General features: G+C 46.3%; 1 protein-coding gene across 1 annotated transcript in view; it reads left to right on the forward strand.

Annotated features, from left to right (window-relative positions):
- Positions 1 to 22,564, forward strand: part of bcas3 (BCAS3 microtubule associated cell migration factor) — a 304,635-nt gene that overhangs the window by 929 nt on the left and 281,142 nt on the right. The window contains exons 2-7 of the mRNA XM_084443162.1: positions 396 to 486; positions 895 to 949; positions 1,284 to 1,359; positions 6,378 to 6,484; positions 17,383 to 17,464; positions 21,324 to 21,396. Of these exons, the coding sequence (XP_084299288.1) occupies positions 416 to 486; positions 895 to 949; positions 1,284 to 1,359; positions 6,378 to 6,484; positions 17,383 to 17,464; positions 21,324 to 21,396 (464 nt within the window). The 5' untranslated portion in view covers positions 396 to 415. The remainder of the gene's footprint in view (positions 1 to 395; positions 487 to 894; positions 950 to 1,283; positions 1,360 to 6,377; positions 6,485 to 17,382; positions 17,465 to 21,323; positions 21,397 to 22,564) is intronic.

Raw genomic sequence — 22,564 nt, forward strand, 5'->3', positions numbered from 1 at the left:
CAAAATTGGAATAGGCTTGTGTATAGCCCGACCATCTTGGAGAGATTCATCCTGCATGTTTTCACACCAACTTCCATTTAGCACACACAGTTCTACTTAATGGCTAGCTCAGCTGACTCGGCCTCCAACTTGATGAGCTGCTGGTAGATTGAATGGTACAATAGAAGGTTTGGACTCCCCTCTTCCAGTCCATTTCAACTTTTTCAACCCTGGTCTCCCTAGCAGTCAGGTCCTCTGGGAAACTAATGGAAAGCAAGGCTAATTGGTCTAGACATGGCCCACAATGAAATCCCTCCAGCTGAATGCTAACAGTGACCTCCCCTTCTGCTGAATGCTAACAGTGATGTCCCCTTCTGCTGAATACTAACAGTGATGTCCCCTTCTTCTCTCTGAAGAATAAAGACTTGGAGACATAATGGCGTCAGACTCTCCGCGCAGACCTAGCCGCTGTGCTGGAGGGGTGGTGGTGCGAGCACAGGCTGCCACGTAAGGAAGAGGCCCCCTCCACACACACACACACACACACACACACACACACACACACACACACACACACATATATATATATATATATATATATATATATATATATATATATGAACACACACACAGTCAATAACACATTTTCACTATTCACCAGTTGAATTGCTTAGACATGACAGCCAATCACGTGATGGTTGTTATTGATTGATTATTGATGTTGATTATTGATTTGATATGTTGTTTTGACACTTTTTCCCCTCATCTCAAAGTTCAATCAAATAATATCTCAATACTGGAAGGAGACCTTTATAGTTTTCACAACATGCTTCAAATATACAACTCAGAAGTTGTTCACGTGTTGGTCATCTTGTTAGACAAACAGAACTAACCTGAACCTCTCTGTTATTTCAGGGAGCAGTCTTATATGGAAAGTGTTGTGACATTCCTGCAAGATGTGGTCCCCCAGGTAGGTGTTATGCTACTCTTGTTCTAGCACCGTGACTACTGGTGTTGCTTGCTCTTATAGAAGGCTTTGCTCTACTGACAAAAGTACTTATTGTAAGTTGCTTGGGATAAAAGCTTCTGCTAAATGACAAAGTAAATGTCTTCAGTTTGTCACACTGGAAGCGTGTTCTCATTTGACTGTTTTATGAGATGTAATAGCATAGAGCTGAATGGTGAAATATGAAATCAGAGATGGAACAGATGGATGTGTAGTGATTATGATTCCATATGAATCCTGCACTGTACATCTTTGTTCTCATGCCCCACTCACCTCTGTCATGTTTCTCCAATTTAAGGCGTACACTGGAGCGCCCCCGACTGACGAGAAAGAGAAAATTATCTGGGTTCGATTTGAGAAAGCTGACATCAATGGTAGGTACTACTGTACATATATAGACAGTCTCAATGGTTTTGTAAGTGATCCTCATCACTGTGTCAATTTTATTCTTTACCATGTTGTTTAAGGGGAGACACTACAGGCAAATGGTATTTTTCTTCCAAACTTACATTTTCAGATTTTTCAATATTCTTCTACTATAACATGTATACTATCACTACATTAACAGAGAAATGGCGAGACTTGATTAAAAACTGCTATTTTAAAAATTTATGTACCTGTGAAATAAGCATATGAATGCATAATGCTTATCTTGATCTGCCATTTTCTTAAAATTACGTTTTTTCAGTACCTGACGGCACTCGGTACCTGCTATCTCAACTTCCAGGGCAGTTGCATTCGCTAAACTTTACATACTGACTCTCAGATGTATTCTGCAAATATTTACAGCTGGAATTGTGAATATCTTGTTGTCTTTTCATTTTAGGTTGCATTTTGTGTCTAAAAATACGGCAAAAAATATTTTTAATGGGTGCATGCAGTATTTTTTCAATATCTCTTGAAAATAAGCTTGTATTCACAAACCCAGCTGTAAATATTTAAGTTTTTAGTATATTGTCAAAACAAAAGTAAAACTTTAAGCCTGACTTTATCCATTGTTTAGTAGGTACCGAAATATATGCAAATATATGCATATTTAATGAGTTATTGCCTAATTTGCATACCTAAACTTTTTTTTTTTTTAGAGAAAGTGTAATACAAAATATATTTCTCTTGATGTGAAGATTAAACTGGTAAAAATGCATGAGGATATCTTTAAAGGAAAAAAAATCCTATTCAACTGTAGTGTCTCCCCTTAAAACACATAGATACTTTCTAGATAGGTAGATAGATACTTCATAGATACTTCTGCTTTGACTGATGGCTGAGTCACCCCCTTCTCTGAAATGATGCAATGTCATTGAGGCTGAGAGGAGCCCCCACCACAGGTAGACACTCTTAAAGGAACAGGTCCGTGGTCCTTCTGATTTAACCTACTACTGCACCTTCTTTATATATTGCATCTGTGTCTTGCTCTGTTTACAATTGGTTGGCTAGTTTATTTCAGTGTAGACTGGTTTATTACAATGGTGCAATTTTGTAGTTAAACAACTGAATTGCAGTGCAGTTTACAAAAGATGAGTGCTTTGCTATGGATTCTTAGCCCAGTTTCTCATTTTGAGACCCATTTGATGTCTTGACTCTGACATGTTTGTTTTCTAAAATTTGACCACAATTTTACTTTATAATCTTTTCTCGGCAGCGTAATGAAATAGGCCAAAATGCTGAGAGGTAGCCTCATCAGAAAACAAGTTAGAATGTGGCATGAATGGTTCCTTTGGCTGGCCCCATTTTTCAACCATTTGATGGTTCATTTCTCAGTACAATGCTGAATGACAGGTCTTGTGCCGCTCACTCACACCAGTGTGTGTGTGTGTGTGTGTTTGTCTGCCAGCCAGCAGGCTAGATCTCCCCTTCAATCTGACAGCAGCTGTGTTTGTTAGACACTATCGTTCTCTGTGTTTATAGAACATTCAACCACTTAAGATTTATTTACAGCAAAGTTTGAGTAGGACTTCTCAGTCTTTCAACCCTGATTTTTAGCATGCTAAATATACATTAAATTGCTCAAAAACACATGGCTTACATTGGGAGTATAAGGATTTAAGTACTCCAATAAAGGAGATTGAGCTGAAGTTTTGTATTGAGGTGTACTACAGTATACGTATAGGCCAATTTCAATGTTGAGCAATGCATTTTATTTACCAACAGTTCAGAAAATGGTTAGAATAAAAGTTCTATCCTATCTAATCCCCAAAGCTTTTATGCAAATATGATTTCTGGTTTTATTTAGAATTTGAATTGATCAATAAAATGGAAGAGATCTCGCTGGAGGAAGGAGCTAATCTTCCCAGAGCTAATCTTCTCATCGGTGTGCTGTGCGGCCCCTCCCTTTGGACCGACTGGCTCTCTTATTGGTTGAGCCCCCAGTTGTGTTCCAGTCCCTGATCTGCTCTGTTGATAACCTGAGAGGATGCGTTAATAGACAATTCTCAAAGTCATCTAACCAGAGCAGTGTTTATTGATACAACTCCTCCCAGTGCCATGTCCGCCCCCCCCCCTGTGTTCTTCATGCCCTCAAAGCCCCCCCAGCACTGGCAGGGATTCCAAACAGCAGGCCCATTCTAACCAGAAGGCAGGAGATTCCTTGAAGGGCCTTTCCTTTCAGGATCTGGACCACAGCTTCCTCAAAGCTTCCAGCTGGAGCCTCCTGGGCCACTGGTTGGTGGGTCATGTTGCTGGACGTGGCCAGGGTGTTTCTTGTCCTCTGGCGGGGATTGGCTGTCATTGTCTCAGTAGCCATCAGTGGGAGGAATGTGGGGCAGTCAAAGTGGAGGGTCATAACAACTCTGTCCACTGGGTGGTGTGGCTGCCCACTCCTTTGGCACCATGGAGGGCGTCAGGGTGTCTCCATATCCTGAGGCTCTATCTTGGCTGCCGCCACCAACAGAGCGACTGCAACAACATTTGATTTGATTTAAATGTTGAAAAGCTATTGGGAGAATTGTGAAACGTTCAAATGAAATGTAAAAGTGACTTCAGTCCTGAGGTAAATTTATCTTGTGATAAATCCTCCACCATCATCCCTGTCCCCAAGAAAACAAGGATCACTGGCGTCAGTGACTACAGGCCTGTTGCCCTGACCTCTGTAGTAATGAAGGTCTTTGAGCACCTTGTTCTGCTGCACCTCAAATTCATCACAGACCCACTCCTGGACCCTCTGCAGTTCGCCTACAGAACCAACAGGTCTGTGGACAATGCAGTAAACCTTTGCTACATTCCCCTACGGCATGATCCTGTTTGTGGACTTCAGCTCTGCTTTCAACACCATCCTCCCACCCACACTGGAGTATGTGCTTGCCCTGCTGCGCATGCCTAACTCCACCTGCAGCTGGATCACTGACTTCCTGTCTGACAGGAAACGGCATGTGAAGCTGGTCAAAAACATCTCTGATTCCAGGTCCATCAGCACCGGCTCCCCACAGGGCTCTTTCCCTCCTACTCATCTCCCTGTACACGAACAGCTGCACCTCCAGCCACCAGTTTGTCAAGCTCCTGAAGTTTGCGGATGACGCCATCCTCATTGGACTCATCTCCGAGGGAGACGAGTCCGCCTACAGGTGGGAGATCGACCAGCTGCTGTCCTGTTGCGGCCAAAACAACCTGGAGCACAACGCTCTTAAGACAGTGGAGATGGTTGTAGACTTCAAAAAATGACTTCAGGAAGAACCCAGACCCGTCCCCCCCATCACTCCAAACGACTCACTTGTGGCCACCTTGGACTCCTTCTGCTTCCTGGGCACCGTCATCATCATTAAACATCAGCTCCCTCACCAAGAAGGCACAGCAAAGGATGTCCTTCCTGAGGCAGCTGAAGAAATTCAACATGCCAAAGACAATGTTGGTACTCTTCTACACCTCCATCATCAAGTCCATCCTCCCCTCCTCCTTCACCATCTGGTACTCCGTCAACTACAGCCAACGACAAGGCCAAACTGCAGCGCATCATCCGATCCTCTGAGAAGGTGATTGGCTGCAACCTGCCCTCCCTCCTGGTCCTGCACAACTCCAGGACCCTGAAGCGGGCCAGGAAGATTGCAGCCGACCTCTCCCACCCTGGCCACAATCTCTTCGTACCACTCCCCTCCGACAGGAGGCTGCGGTCCATCAGGGCCAAGACTTCACGCCATAGAAACAGCTTCTTCCCCGTGGCCTCATCAACATGACTCATGTCCCCCCCTGACTCGGGACAAGAGCAAATGGCAATAAACCTTTCTGATTCTTAAAGTGGTGCCATCTGTTCATACACAAGGGCATTATATGTGATCAACCATCTTATATCTCCTCGCTGTTGAATTGGTTCTTTGGATCTTACCACACTCGTTCCAGTGACTGGCTTGTACTTCAGGTTCCTAGAGTTCACACTGAAACTGGGAAGTCTGCTTTCAGCTTCTCTGCCCCCAACACACGAAACATCCTACAATCCATCCAGAAACTCAACACACTGGTATCCATTGGTCAGTTTAGATCTTTGATCACCAATAATTCTGTCAACATATGCAATTATTTTAAAAACTTTTTAAATAGTAATTGTTTATTGTTTCAGTTGGATAAAGTGTTGTATTACTCTATTTTTTGGTGCTATCTTGTGTTTTATATTATGTGACATTTTCTTGACGTTATTGTAAATGAGAGATTAATAAATAAAGAATAAATAAAGATTAAATAAATGAATGAATGAATGTTCTAGAATCTCCATGGCAGCTCTGCATTCTAATTCTAGAATCTTGATGACAGCTCAGCATTCTAGTTCTAGAATTTCATGACAGCCCAGCATTCATTCCTCCTGGTTGAGTGTTCCATGGAGTAGCCTACACAGCTTTTGATGGAGGGAGTGGAATGGACACCTGGTTATTCTTATTCATATAAACTTAAATAAAGTAAAAAACATTTGGTAATCGAAAAGGTTTGACATGTAGAACTAACACTAAAGTCCCACAAGGTGGCATCCTTGCCTTGATTGCCAGTCAATGTCACAGCCTGTGTTGCAAATACCAAATTACAGAGAGCTCAAAAGTAAGATTGGATATTGTTTAATTTCTGAGGAGACACATTTAGCCTGCATGCCGTTTTCATCTGTTAATGCAATCAATAAGGAAATCATATAAATCAAACAAAACAACACAGAAACCTGCAGGCAGGGAGAGAAATTTAAACTATTCTATTTATAGTATAAACAGCCAACCAACACCCTGATTTGCCTTTGTAAATAAAGGTTAATACAGTAAGTCAATAAATAAAAAATACATTTGCAGAGTCATTTTGTTTGCGTTTCTTTAGAGAGTGATTTGGACAGTCATTGTCTAATGATCTGTGTTGAATCATTAGACAATGTCCATAGCTCTGGGTGTTGTACTTTATGTGCTTGACCATACCCCCCCCTCTCCTCCAGATACGTCTCGCTCCCCGGAGTTCATGGAGATCCACGGCGGAGGCAGTGACCCTCCCCTCTGCCTGATGATTGGCTACTCCGACGGCATGCAGATCTGGAGCATATCAGTGAGTAGCACCACCCCCGGTCTCTGTCTCGGACGCCTTCCTGCACCTGGGCTGAAGATGGTTGGAGCCTGCTCTGGTTAGGGTGGCCCCAGTTTTTTTTGTGTGTGTGATGGTTCTGTTGGTTTCAGCATTTTGTACAGAAGCTGAATGAAGTGCTCCGAAAGTAGTCAATGCCTTTTTTCTCGGGTCTGTCTGACGCCTGCTGAAGATGACAGACCTATCTGAGCTCTGCGTCTGTTGCCAGTGTCCATGCATTGCTGATAAACGCATATCTCTCTCGGTATTGATGAATGGAGTGTTGTAAAAACTCAACTCACAGTTCATGACACACAGCCATGTGGCCGGCACGTGTTTTGAAGTATTCTCCGTAGACCCACTGAGCACTGCGTGTTTAGAACTGGTTGGATCTTGTGATTTAAAAGATACTACATGAACACATCAAACAGACAATAGTAAGATATGCATTTGGAAATGCAGTGCCACTCTACACCCACTAGGTGTCAGTAGTGACTAGGGCATGGTCATTGTATATCTTAGATGCAGTTTGAGATGTGGAATACACATTGATCTATATAGAAATGCACTTCTAGTTATGCAGTAGAGTTCTTTATTCTAAAGACGACTTACAGCTGTTTCAGCAAGGCAGGGTGGTATAGGGCCTTGCAGACTGAGACTCTAGGCTACATTTACATACCAGTTGTAAATACAATTGTGTCGCCTTATTGACTTCGTTCCCTTTTAGTCATATGTACATATTGACTGACAGACTGCAGTACTTTTGTGACCGTTGGGATGTGGGTGAAGCTAGGCCGACCGTACACAGACACGCCGGTGAGCAGAGCTCAGACCAACCAACGCACGGCAAGAGCCAACACAATCCTCCAGGAGCCACAGTTACAGACAGATGTTGGACTGACACCCACAGGCCACCATTATGAGACGGACTGTCTCTGACAGTCTCTGACAGACAGACAGACACACACACACACACACACACACACACACACACACACACACACACAGACAGACGGACAGACACAGAGAGACAGACAGACAGACAGACAGACAGACACACACACACACACACACACACACACACACACACACACACACACAGAGACAGACAGACAGACAGACAGACACGCACGCACGCACGCACGCACACACACACACACACACACACACACACACACACACACACACACACACACACACACACACACACACACACACACAGAGACAGACACAAGACAGACAGACAGACCGACACACACACACACACACACACACACACACACACACACACACACACACACACAGACAGACAGACAGACAGACAGGTCGCAGCCTCATTGCCCCTAGTCTCTCCCCTCCCTGTCAATGAGGAGTCAGGCACAGACACCAAGATGGAGGCCATTTGATATGCTTAGGAGGGGGATTTGTGTTGACCTGACCTGTGTCATTTGAGGGGTCATGTTTTGTCTGGGGAATGATGGATTGATGTAAAAGTGGAATTTAAAAAAGACGACAAGATGAATGAAAGAGAATATGCTTTCAGTAGTGGTGACATTTTAATTGTATTTATTAATCTATACATTTTTTTTTCTCCCAGTTTGAGTCTTAAAGTTCATACGTTTTTAAGATGGAGTCTAAAACGTTTTCAGCCTAGACGGTTGAAAAGTCCGTTCTTATGACCCAGCTCATTTTTAACCTCAAAGTAATTTCCAGGAAATATTGGAAAAATATAATTGGGGGAATTCCTTTTGGGAACTTTTGGAAAATCATTACAGGATTTTGTCAGCTCTGCGACTTAACAAATAACCCACAACTCTTGCAGAGAGCTCACTTGAGGGCTATCACATTACATGCCTGGCCTGTCACCGAAACATGCGAACTTCACATACATCCTGCAAGATCTAAACAGACTAAAGTCCTTAATCAGTCCCTTTATAAACATCCACCAGCCACAGGGGAAATGACACACACCCTTTCCCTCACACACGCACACACACACACACACGTTCAGAATCAGAGCACAGAGTCTGTCGACCAAGTGTGGTGCTGCAATGAACAACATATCTGCCGTTCGTCGCTCTCCTGTGGGTATTAAGGAGACTCTGAGGCTAAAGCTATAGCCAGTTATCCCCATGTAAAGCTATAGCCAGCTAGCCCCATGTGCTACGAGATGTACAGACCACCAAGCTGTTCCATTTCAATTCTGGTTTACTCTGTGGAATTGGAGTTGAACCCATATCTGCTATCACTCAGTGTTGCTGCCGGTCTACACCCCCTATCTCTCTCTTTTTCCTCTCGTGTGTTTGTCTCTGCGTTTGGCAGTTCATGGTATGTTTCTTGGCTGTGTTTTTACCATGGGTTCTAAGTAAGTGATGAAAGCGCCTTGGACTCTCGCCCTGAGTGGCTGTGAAGTGTTTGTGACAGTCGCTAAGCCAACACCCTCTGTAATGGCTGAGGAACGAGAGACAAGACTGACACACACGCCAACACACTCCCTCTGACAGTGTGTGTGTGTGCGCATTATCGCCCTCTCAGACTGGGATCTTTGACTGGAGAGGAGGCGCTCGCTATGGGCTGATAAGATGCAGACTGGCGTGAGCTAATTGTCTTGCTGAAGAGGTGTTGGGAGGGTAACGACCTGCTTTGAACAGAGGTGTCTGGGGGTGGCAGTGTTATTATTAAAACTGGCACGGCTACAGTCTCTGACACAGGCAGACTGATATTCTCCATCACACGCGCACACACACACACACACACACGCATACACGCACACCCACATGCGCACGCACACACACACACACATTCCAGGAAAAGTTATCATCGTCTGCTTTGCAGCTTGATAGAATGGCGATAACGTCCTCACCAAATGTAGTCCGGTCCATAGATAGCGCACTTCTCATTTTGAGTTCTGTCCATGATGGAAACTTAAGTCAACTGAAGTTTAAGGACCCCAAAGAACTTTATACTGTTTGGTGAGCAGTTCACATATAGAACCATTTCCACCTACAGTACCAATATGTCTGGCAATCCATGAGCAGTCAGTTATGGACAGATACCATATCTGTGTCGTTCACAGCTGAGGGCAGTACAGCCCAGAGAAATAAAACATCATCAACAGGCACCAGTTTCCATAAAAACATCTGACCCACAAATTAAATGAGTAGAATGGACAACAATTAAATAAATAAATAAAACAAAAAAACAACAACAAGAAGAAGCAATTTGGCGTATTGCGAGGCGGGCAGATGGACACGAGGCGCTAATGTAATAGGGGAAACGTTGCTGATGGCTGTCAATGTCATTCAGTCACACACACACACACACAGTTGTGTAAGGCGATGATGAGCTACGGGGTAATGCACAATAGACCGCGCGGCATTATCCTAAACCCCTTCCGAGCACAGTCCGGCAAATTCCATCACTCCCTCCCTCTCCCCAGCATGAGAATCCCAGCCCCCTCCACCCCTCTCATGTTCTCCTGGTATCTGTGCGTCTTTAACTTGCTAACGGGTCCCATGCTCCTGGTAATCTCCCACCCGAGCACTTTTAATAAAAACACAGGCTCCAAATCCGCCACTTTGAAAAGGCTACTAATTGCGCAAAAGAGCGATCATCCCCACGGATGGTCTTAGGGACTTAAAACACACGGATTAGGGCGTCGGTAATGTGATAATGCACATTTCACTGTAATTTAACTTCATAAAAGAATCACAAAAGTGGGGCTTTAGCGCTTAGGACAATGTGCCATTACGCATGTCAAGGCTCCGCCCAGGCCCGGTAGGGGACTGCCCCTCCAGTCCGCTTACCCCGGCGTCGGAGCCGTGTGGGCCCGATGCAGGATAGACGCTCACACACCTTCACTATACTCCCGTCAACCAGCGTTGTTGTGTGAACTGCTGACTGTAGAGTAGATATAGGAATTGGAACTCGTACTCGACCTGCTCCCTCAAACAAGAGCTGAAAACACACAGAGACTGCTCAGAAAAGGGAATAACATCACAGGCTTTCCTTGCCGGACGAGACGTCTGAGGACATCAACCCTGCCCACAGCTGTCAGACTTTATAACAAGTCTATATAATCATCCTCTGGTCTTGTCCTGTCTGTGATGTGTGAGTCTAGATCTCTGTGTGTATACTGAGACATGTTTTTGCGTTTTATGTCTGGATGGTCATTTTTTGTGCTAATGTGCAATGTCAGATTTTATTTTATTTTATTTATTTATTTATTTATTTTGTCTTTTAATATGTGTATCCTTTTAGATTAGCTGCTTTTGTAAATTCTGCAATCTTTTTCAGTGTAAACTGCGATTGTGAATTAAATAAACTCAAACTCAACTAGAGCTTTACCAGTGTTGCCAGCTACTCTGGGTGTTGGACAGACAACCTCATATGAACTCAAGATGGTGGAGAGGCTTGTGATGACCAAAGTGGCATTGTTCGGTGATTTGAGGAAACGGCTGTCCTTACCGAAACTACCCGCCCGCTAACGTTTTACTTTCATCCTGTGGTTTTGTACAAAATGTCCTGTTTTTAAGTTTGACGGTCAGTTCTGTTAACTGTGGTACAATTGTCATTTCTTGACAGCATTTTCCAAGCCACAAGTGCTATCACTCTTAGTGGCCACCGGACCAGTGACTGGTGCTGTAAATAGACGCCGTCGTCAGCCCTGTCCGCCTTGCCCGCCTGCCCTTGTCCTGCTGGCTCGCTCACAGGAAGAGCAGGCCGCTCCACGGGGGACCTTTATTCTGCGCTTGGTAGCTTTTACTTTGTGGTTTGGCTGGCACTTCAACCGCCAGCCTCCCCCACCCACCCACCCACTTCCCTTCTCTGTGCCCCCTGCGCCCCCCCCCCCCCCCCCCCCCACACACACACACACTTCAACACCACCACCATCACCACTGAAGCCCACACCATACAGTTGGAATAGATTATTTTTCTTACAGTGTGAACAAATCCCTCTTTGTGTCTCGGTCCTCCTCACATCATGGTCTTTGTCTGTGCCCCCCCACTTAACCTTTAGCCTCCAAACCGGATACACTCTATCATGTCCGGTGTTGATAAATCTATCAGTATTGCAGAGTTTACTGACTCCTTTCCTGGAGAGGGTGATTGTGATTGGATGTAGGCTATGTCCATGCTGATTAAAGGAGGGGACGGCCAGCTTCTTCTTCTTCTTCATCATTTCGGTTAGTTGGTGTGGTCCTCTCCCCCCAGGCTCGGGGCTGAGGGGCTGTCCTCTTACGTTCACCCGGGCTGTATATTCGGGCACACCTCCAGGAGCCACTTCACCATTTCGTCATCCACGACCGTCAGGCCACGTATTCCGTTGGGTGTCCGATATATCGGACAGTGCTGGATGACGGGGTCTGCGGTTTGTTCCTCAGAGCCACACTCGCACGCCGCACAGGATGCCAAGCCCCATTGATTGATGAGCGGAAACGTCCGATGCCGGTCCAGAGGCGGTTAAGCCTCACCCACGCCAGTCTGGGTAAGTCCATCCTGGTAGGGGAAGGGACCGGTGGCCGGGATGAAATCACGAGTCTGGAGGTGTTCACCTCCCACTGCGCACGCCAGGTGTAGTCCGCCCATCCTGCCTCACTGATGTTAAGATCATTGCTGCAGGAGATCCCGTGCGGCAGGCACAAAAGGGTGTCTCAATTGAGAGTCCGGGGGGGCTCCGCTGTTGCAGTGAGCCTGTCATGGAGCAGGTGATTAGGCTCCACGGCCTGGTAGGCGACACGTACTGTGGTTCCTGTGCGGCGGAGGCCAGCGGGCTGGATGCCTGCAAGGATGGGAAGGTTGTCCACAGGCATCCTGTCACGATGCGCAAGGCTTCGTTGATAGGCGGATCCATGAGGCGCGTGTGAGCGCTGCGACACCACACCGGTGCGCAATATTCACTGGTTGAGGAGACCAGGGCTCGGGCTGCCGTACGCAGTGTTTTTGCACCAGTTGATGGTGGTGTACAGGAAGTGAGGAGAGAGGCCTGAGCCCATCACCACTGTAGGGTCCACTGTAGAGAGAGTCAGCAACTATAAGTTCCTTTGTGTCCATGTCACTGAGGACCTAGTCTCGCATAGCCAGACCTATCTCCACACTTCTCTACTATCTCCTTCCTTGCTGTATACAGCTTGGATGGTTCCCTGCTTTCCCTTCCTGAGGTGTCTGATGGTCTTCCAGAAACACTTTGGTGCCGACCGAAAGTCCTTCTCCATGGTTTCTCCAAACTCCTCCCACACCCGCTGCTTTTCCTTGGTCACGGCCGAAGCCGTAGCCTTCTGGGCCAGCCGATACCCTGCAACTGCTTCTGGAGTCCCCCGGGCTAACATATCCCGGAAGGCCGCCTTCTTCAGTCGGACGGCTTCCCTGACCACCGCTGTCCACCACGGTGTCCTAGGGTTACCGCCCCTTGAGGTACCTATGGCCCTCAGGCCGCAGCTCCCAGCCGCAGCTTCAGCAATGGAGGCTTTGAACACCGACCACTCATGCTCGATGTCCTCAACCTCCACAGGGATGCCAGAGAAGCTCCACCGGAGGTGGCAATTGAAATCTCTCTGGACAGGCTCTTCCTCCAGACGTTCCCAGTTCACCCTCACTACACGCTTGGGTTTTCCTGGTCTGTCCAGAGGTTTCCCCTGCCATTGAAACCAGCTCACCACCAGATGGTGATCAGTGGACAGCTCTGCCCTTCTCTTTACCCAAGTGTCCAAAACACATGGCCTCAGATCGGCTGATACGATAACAAAATCTATCATCGATCTTCGGCCTAAGGTGTTCTGATGCCAGGTGTACTTGTGGGCATCCTTGTGTTCGAACATGGTGTTTGTTATGGACAAACTGTGACTAGCACAGAAGTCCAACAACAACACACCACTCGGGTTCAGATCGTGGTGGCTATGCCTCCCAATCACGCCCCTCCAAGTTTCTCCATCATTGCCCACGTGTCCAAATAGGACTCCACTCAGGGTCTGCAGGAAGGCTGAGTACTCTGAACTGCTGTTCGGTGCATATAAGCACAAACCACAGTCAGAGTCCCCCACCCCACAGTCCTAAGGCAGGGAGGCGACCCACCGGGGTGAACGCACAGAGGCGCTCAGCTGGGGGCTAGCTAGTATAGCCACACCTGCCTTACGCCTCATACCGTGAGCAACTCCGGAGAAGAACAGGGTCCAACCCCTATCCAGGAGTTTGGTTCCGGTGCCGGTGCTGTGCGTGGAGGTTAGCCCCACCAGGTGTAATTGGTATCGTTCCACCTCCCTCACAAGCTCCGGCTCCTTTCCCCCCAGCGAGGTCACATTCCATGTCCCCAGAGCCAGCCTCTGCCGCTCGGGTCCGGTCCGTCGGTGCCCACCGCATTCACTGCCACCTAGCGCACCCGACCCCGACAGTTCCTCCCGCGGGTGGTGGGTCCACGGGACGGAGGAGATGGTGTTTCCACGTAGCTCTTTCGGGCTGGGCCCGGCCGGGCTCCATGGTAAGCCCGGCCACCAGGCGCTCGCAGGCGGGCTCTCCGTCTGGGCCTGGCTCCAGACGAGGGCGCCGGGCTTCCTCCAGGCCGGGTCTCTCTTCCTCTTAGGTCTTTGTCCATCGGGGTTTATACCTGTAACCCCAGGTAGGGGAGCTAGGGGGTACTACCACTTTCCCAAGGTGGACACCCAGACTAGTGGAGGGAAGGAGGCGTCTTACTTCTCCATTCTAGTTCGCACTGGAACTAGCCACTGCCACTGTTTATGCATTATAATAGTAAAAACGCAATCTCCAGACACAGCAGCAGCATTATATAATTTAGACAAAGTGCAATCTCCAAACATACGCTAGAAGACTTCAAAAATATTTTTTTAATTTTTACACCCTCTCACATCTAAAGACATGGAGTTTTTAGTCACAGACTATACGATTTTGCCAAGACTGGGATCATCCAGGCCATTTGCATTAAGACTAAAGGCACTAAGACTAACTAAAACTTTCCGGAACTTCAAGAAGAGAACAAGACTGATTTAAAACTCAGGATTGCCACCTCAAACGGGGAGCGCGACTCCGACTCTAGCAAAGCTCGCATAATTTTATTCAGACATTGGAAAGTGCATTTATGTAAATCATTTTGATGGATGGACAACATGAGAGGTTATGGAATATGATCTTGGATAGACCAACTTGAGGTTGAGTGGAAGCGAGTTGAGTGGAAGCGTCTGGTCTAGCAGCCCTACAAGCTTACTATCAAAAGACTATTATCTTAATAGAACAATAATAATAATAATAATAATAATAATAATACAACCTTATGCTGAATAGCGAATTAGGTCTACTAGTTAATTACTAAATAAGGAATAGGATCACCCTCATTTGGAAATGTAGGCCTGACAACAGGCTGACCAAGATTTCCTTTAGATGAAGACAGGCAGCCCTAAATAAATGCATTTGAAAAGTTTATTTAGGAACAAATTGTTTTCATAAATAACTGTCAGGGTGTATTTACAAGAGGCACACACATGCCCAGTGCTGTGAACGGTGCTGTGATAAGCATGTCCATGTGAACTCCTTAGCTTCTGGAGACGCTGATAAAACACTCATGTAACCTGGAGGTCGTTCTTGTTTCGCTTTTGTTCTAATTTTCATCTTGATGTTGTGTAACCCAGGCCTTAATGGTTGGTTGCCTGCCTGTGACAGACACACTCAGACACAGACACAATGTATCTGTATATGCACCAACAAAAACACAATGTAAACAGTGCACATTTGCACTTTTCACCCATCATCATCTGGGGTGGGGTGGGCACCGTCATCTCCCAGGACCTGAAGTGGGAGCTAAACCTCAGCTCCCTCACCTGAAGAAGAAGGAACAAGATGTTCTTCCTGAGGCAGCTGAAGAACTTCAATATGCCAAAGACAATGATGGTACTCTTCTACACCTCCATCATCAAGTCTATCCTCACCTCCTCGATCACCACCTGGTACTCCGCCGCTTCAGCCAAAGACAAGTTCAACCTGCAGCACGTCCTCCGAGAAAGTGATCTGCTGCAACCTGCCCTCCCTTCTGGTCCTGCACAAGTCCAGGGCCCTGAAGCGGGCCAGGAAGATTTCAGCCGACCCCTCCCACCCTGGTCACAGTCTCTTCGTACCACTCCCCTCTGGCAGGAGGCTGCAGTCCATCAGGACCACAACCTCACACCATAAAAACAGCTTCTTACTCGCGGCCATCAGCCTCATCAACAAGGCTTGTGTCCCCCTCTGACTCCCCACCCCTGACTCTGTCACCGCTGCAATACATGCACAAGGCCGCTGATTGCACTGTACATTGCACGATCATATCACGTCACATCTCACACACATTACACTTTGTACACTCACTGTATATACACTAACCACACTCCATTTTGTAGATAAAAAAAAAAAAAAGTATTCCTATTTTGTACTGCTTATTTGTACTGTCCTGTCTTTGCACAGTCCATGTCCAATTTTGTCTTCATGTTTGCACCACGACCAAAAGCAAATTCCTAGTTCTTTGTAAACTACATGGCAATAAACGTTTCTTTTTGTGATTCTGGACGTTTCTGATACGCACACCATACTTTCACCTTTTATTGTATTGTATAGCACTGTTCTATTGTATAGCACTGTTCTGTTTTATTATTTAGATTTTTATTAGTATTATTATTCTGTTCTTGGCTGAGGAGCCAAAACCCAAGCGTTTTTACTTGCTTATACCCGTATAATAGACTTTTAAGGAATCTTGAATCTTGACCTCATAACAGATTACTCCACCAAACACTAACTTATTATACCTTCAATTTCGACTTGCCTTAGCCTTATATTTTTTGTCTTTCTCAAGCATTGTTGTTATTAGTAGGCAAAAGGCTGCACATTTCAGATGGTTAGGCCATGTTTTGCTATCCTTTGTAGTTTGACTGATATCTGAGATGTGAGGCCTTATGTTAAGGCTGGGGGGGCCTCTGTAATTGTGAACCAGTAGTTCTGCTGGGAGGGCCTCCAGATTCCCCCCCTGGTACAAAGCCAGAGTACAGGGCTGCCTCTAATTGGGGAACACCCTTCTGCTCCCTGAAGTAGCGTACAAACATGATCCTTTCTATCTTGATCATTCAATGTGTCTACATAATAGATCTACAGCGTGCAGTAACGTAGTTAGCGTAGCTTACGTAGTGTATCAGTAGCGTAGTTAGCGTAGCTTACAGTACGTAGTGTATCAGTAGCGTAGTTAGCGTAGCTTACAGTACGTAGTGTATCAGTAGCGTAGTTAGCTGGCATTGAGAGTAGCTCTGCCCTAACACAACACTTTTATTATTATTATTTTTTTACCCTACAAGCCAAACCACACTAGCCTCAAACCACAGAGGCACAAAAAAAGTTCTGTTTCATTCAGCAACAAATCGTCTTTTCTCCTGTAGTGTGAATGTAGAAAAAAGCTTTTATTGTCCCGCTGATGCCTGTTTGGAATGATATCTTCCATGACTGTTTCACACTTTACCACCAGAGTAAATGAGAGCGGTTTCTAGACTGAGGCGCCATTGTTTTCTCCGTCCATATCTGAAGCAGGGAGGCTGGAGTCGCCAATGTGGTGGGAAGATGTACGGTTTAGTCTAGTGGTTGTATTTGGGTTTATGAATGATCGGTTGGTTGTGAAGGGATCCCTGGTGTGCAGAGTGTGTTTCTGGCACAGCATAAAATGAGTCTGTACTCTGAAGTGGTTGTGTGTGTGTGTGTGTGTGTAGGCCTATACACATTACAGTCAATATTAGATGTGCCTGTGTATGCCTGTGTGTGTCTGTGTTCACTGTCCATGTTTTCTTGTGCCCTTCTGTGTGTGTGTGTGTGTGTGTGTGTTTGTGTGTGTGTGTGTAATATCCCGTGTTGTTGTTTGTTCTCAGTTGAGTGGCGAGGCCCAGGAGCTGTTTTCTGTGCGCCATGGTCCAGTGCGAGCCGCCCGCATCCTGCCAGCCCCTCTGATCAGTGAGTATGTCCACCTGACCGTGGCTCAGCTCCCGCTGCCCATTACTCACGTACTCTCCCTGCCCACACTGTCCATATCAAGCCCCCAGGAACGGCTCGACCCGGCAGCTAAGCGCAGCACATGATGCCCTGGGGGCTGAGAAGATCTCTTTCCATAGACACACATGGGGAAAGAAAAGGCTTGGGATTGTTTTAGTTTTAAAGGAAGGGAAGTTAAGGGAAGTTTTAAATCATTGGCTCCATTTTCTTTGAAGCTAACTAGTCCCTTACTAGTCTACATACAGGCTTCTAAACAGCCTATAATTTATCTCCATACAGGCCTCTAAACAGCTTAATTTCTCTCCATACAGGCCTCTAACTAGCCTCTAATTTCTCTCCATTCAGGCCTCTAACTAGCCTCTAATTTCTCTCCATACAGGCTTCTAAACAGCCTCTAATTTCTCTCCATACAGGCCTCTAACTAGCCTCTAATTTCTCTCCATTCAGGCCTCTAACTATTCCATAACTAGTTTCCATACAAGCCTCTAACTAGTCCCAGAGACAAAATTTTCAAATTTGTAATTTGTAAATTATTAGTATTGGAGTCTAACGGTAATGAGCATAATCTTGGAGTCAGCAACAAAATGTTTCTGTGATTGTACACCGTACATTACATGTGACAAATAAAGCAATCTTGAATCTTGATCTAGACGCATCCTAAGATGCTGTCGTTACGGCATCGAGAGAAACGCTCAGCGGTTTTCACCTTGTCACGTGACGTCACGCGAACTCCGCCTCCCTCACCACTCCTCCCTCTGCTGGGGCCTCTGCAGTATTTATTCACCAAATCTGTAAAAGTGGGGGAAGGCCGTCTCGCTTGAATTTATGCCTTTCGAGGGACGTTCATCATGAATATTCCTTCCTCCCAAAAAATAATCACTTAGAAACTTAAAATCTGTTGACAGTGTTCAAGGACGACGCTTGAAATTAAGTGAAGTGCGTCGTATTTTTTTCAGTTTGGGGTTGCAGAGGGTTTTTTCACTGCGTGATGCATCATGGTAAAAATGAAAGACTGATGCCCTGTGTTCCTTAATAGTGGCCCTAGCCCTCTCCCTCTCTCTCCTCCATGCTCTCATCCTAATATTAAAGGCAGTCCTTGACGATTAGTGTTGGCCTGGCCTCAGCTGGCTCTAGTTGCCTCTGAAGTGAGAGACTCTCTGCTGCCAAACTGACGGTGGAAAAAAAACATGTCTGTCTCATTGCTATTTTCTAGCTCCCTTTTCTCTCTGTCCCTTCCTCTCCCCTGCTCTCTCTATCTGTACCATTTTTCTTTTCATCCCTATCTCTCCATCCTCTCCCCCCTCCCTCCCTCGTACCCCTCTGAATCTCTGATCACAACTGTCTCATTGGCCCGATTGTATTATGGGGGGGGGGGGTAATTGCATTTATTAAAGGTTAGCCAAGGAAGAGAAACAGCCCAGTGAACGACGTACTCAGGGTTTTTATCTAATCATTTCTAATCCGACCACGAAGGGAGGGAAGGGAGGAGGTGAAGAATTACCTCAGCACACCACGGACAGGCAGGACTTTCACAAGAGTTTTCTTAAAGCTAACTGGAGCAATTGTGAAGTAAACACGACAAAACGTTAAAAAACAGTGGATATTTCTGTGGGTTTAGCTCTCTCTGTGTTCCCCGTACACACACCACAGTACAGTCAAGATCAAAGTTTCAGTTGAACAGTCGCCATGGTGATCTGTGCGCCTAACAAATACTCTGACATCCAGGTCTAACGGGAACACACGCACACACAGTTGTACATAATATAAAACGTTCACGTCTATAAGCCCGAGATACAATTGGATTTCCCGTGTTCCGCCAATTTCTTCCTCTCCAGGCACGAAGTCTGAATGTGCTGTCACTGCAGGTATCATTCAGCACTGTGAAAAGCTCCCAGAGCCGATAGCATGTGGCATTTCTTGGTGAGAAAATCAGCTTTTTGTTCTCCGTCCATGTTCCGGTCTTTTGGCAGATTTCAACAATGCACAATGACGGCATTGAAGGGGGCTCTGGAACGAGATGAAAGCAAACTACAGTAATAAGAAGCAGCAGATACCGACACATGAGGGGAGCGATTCTCTCCACGGAATAGAAAAATGAATTGTACTGGTGGAGGAGAGGACACTGATTGCAATCTGCCAGGGCACAAACAGTGTTGCACTGTGGCCGGCTTTTAAAAGGCCAATTGTTTGTGACGTTGGAGCCTGGGTGGGCGGATTTTGGAAAGTCCTGAAAATAGGTGTCGATTTTAATAAGGCAAGGTCCCTTTCTCAGAATAGCGAAGGAAGTGCCGGTTTTCCGAAGGGGAGAAAATCCGTTCATCCCCTCCTCCCAGAGTTTGTAACCTATGCTCTTCCGTCGTCTTGGAAAAACAGGGGCATCCCGCTAGTGTCACGGGAATACAATAGATGCGCATTGACAAGTGATTTAAATACGCAGCTGTTCCTCTTCCGTTAATATGTTGAATGGAAGTGAGAATCGCAGGCGTTTCAGTCAGTAGTTCCTGACCTAGACCCTTCAGTGGCCGCGCCTAGACTCCTAATTTCGGAAACAACTCTGGAAAGTATAACAGCAAACACGTTGTCTTAAATGTCTCATGTTATAAATTAGATCAACACACGTGGTCACACTATTGCACAAACATACAAATGTTGACATTGAAGTCAAACAATCGGCACTTGTAACCAAAGCAAAATCACAGTCGTCAAATACTAGACCTATATCTTTTTTGTGTGTATTTCCACTGTTTATTCTCCTTAAACCCCCCTCTTTCAGAAAATGTAGCCGTTTTTTGGAGCCATCGCATTGGTATTTCAGTTTAATACGGAGAGCGGTTGTGATGTCTGATGACAGAAATATGAGGACAGAAGAGAGGCTGTGGAGTGTGAAGGGTTGGAGAACAGCGTTCTCCCCCGCGCCACACCACAGGAACGCGCACTGATTACTGTCAAGCCCAAATTACAACCCTCCAAAGGCTAACATCTTCTTCAATCTGCCCCCCCCCCCCCGCCATCCTCCTCCTTTATGAATCAGAGAATTGGGGAAAATATGGGATCTGTCGACTTAGTGTAACATGTTTTCTTCACCCTTTAAATATGCCTACTGGCCTTATACCATACTGCAATTTGCTTCCCTCCACAAAACCCATAGAATTAAACACAGAGGCGGATACAACTTTGAACTGGTTTCTCTCTCTCTCTGTCTCTCTCTCGCGTCTTGCTCTCTCACTCTCTTGTCACGCTCTCTCTCCCTTCTGTCTCTCTCTCTCTCTCTCTGTCTCTCTCTCTCGCATCTTGCTCTCTCGCTCTCTTGTCACGCTCTCTCTCCCTTCTCTCTCTCTTTCTCCGTTTCTCTCTCTCCCTCTCTCATTCTGAGGGGGAAGATTGTTTGACTTCAACACATTGCTCAGAGTAGCGTTTCCATTCCCCACTAAGTCTACTTTTTGAATGTCTTGCATGCTGACATGTTAATTAAATTTTTGTTCCCCTTAAGTGTTTATGCGAACCCGGTGCAGGAGGACGTGTCCCTCCTACGTTGACAGGGAAATGGTGCGCCCTGTTTTTGTATTTTGTGGTTATTTTTTTCCCTCAGTTTCCGTTGGAAAAATGATTCGAGGGTAGCTGTTGTAATGTGATCAACACGCATCCTGTAGCATTAGCAGCCCGGGTGCTCGATAAAGGCAAGTGGCTATTTGGTGCTCTGGCGTCAGCAACAAGAGGCCTCTTTAATGAATGTCCCTCTTTGTTATGTCACTCTGTTGTTCTGTTTCTCTCTGTCCCTCCTCCTCCTCCTCCTCCCTCCCTCCCTCCCTCCCTCCCTCAGGTCCTCTGAAGACGGATGGTTTCGCCGACAAGAGGCCTCTCCTCGGGGTGTGCAAGAGCACCGGGTCCTCTGGGTGAGTAGAATGCAGCGCCTGTAACATCACTTCCTGGGTCAACAGGAAGTGGGTCATGTCATACACTGAAAACGCTGACGAAGGCCGGAGTGCTGAAACACGTTTGTTGTCTGCTGCAAATATGCATTAAAAGCAGTTAAAACATATTTGAGAGTGCGGATTTCCCCCTTGTGTCACGTCTTACACTCCCCCTTTCATATTTAATTCGTATCCAAACAAGTTGAAGGAGTAGAAGTCCCTGAAGGGAACCTTTCTCTCGTGAAGGAGTCTCACAGTGACCTGATTCACCGCTTTTACAGTGTAGGACTGACGTCAATCGCATGGAATCGCAGTCGCATGAGCTGTTAGCCAAATGACCTTTTTGGAAGGAGGTCAAAGTTTAACTCTGCACAAGCACACACTTGTAATCCAGTTTCCACATGTGCTAACCATGACCATGAGACCCGGGCCCATCAGACGGCGGCGAGGCGTCGCGCGTTTTTATTGGGCGCCCCGTTTCGGTGGGGCCTCGTGCGACGAGGAGACCACCAGGCACAGGGGCCCTCAGGCTCCTAGCAGACCCCCAGGCACAGGGGCCCTCAGGCTCCTAGCAGACCCCCAGGCACAGGGGCTCCCGCTCTGAGCATCTCTCACACGCCTCAACACGCCTTCCTTGATACGGTCCGGCTAGGCTGTAATCCATCACCATCGCCATATTATGACCTTTGCTCCCTTCAAAAAATGTCCATTGACCATGTGTTGATACTTGATAAACGGGGGATGGGGTTAAGCAGTTGTTTTGACATTACAGTAAGCAGGTCGAGTTGTGGCGAGATGTTGTGAAGATGCTGACGACCAGTGTTAGAAGGGTATTAGTAAATTCTTACTTTGCGATGATTTTGTGTTTACTTTCGGAATGCGTGTAGCGTACCATGTTGACATGCTGGAGCTGGACAGGCCTCTGACTTGAGGTTGACCGGGAAGTGACAGAGACTTTTGATACACGGAGAAGGTGAAGCACCGCCATGTCTTGTTGGCCTTTATGATATTTTCCCTTTTAAACGAAACTGCAGGAAGGGGTGGAGGGTTTTGGGACCGTTCTCTGTGACATTCAGACGTTACGAGGTACAAATCTTAAGTGGGTTTGAAAGCCTGTAATTTGCCTTGTGTAATAAGACGCATCAAAGGA

This window comes from Borostomias antarcticus (assembly GCF_949987555.1).
Source record: "Borostomias antarcticus genome assembly, chromosome: 1".
NCBI lineage: Eukaryota > Metazoa > Chordata > Actinopteri > Stomiiformes > Stomiidae > Borostomias > Borostomias antarcticus.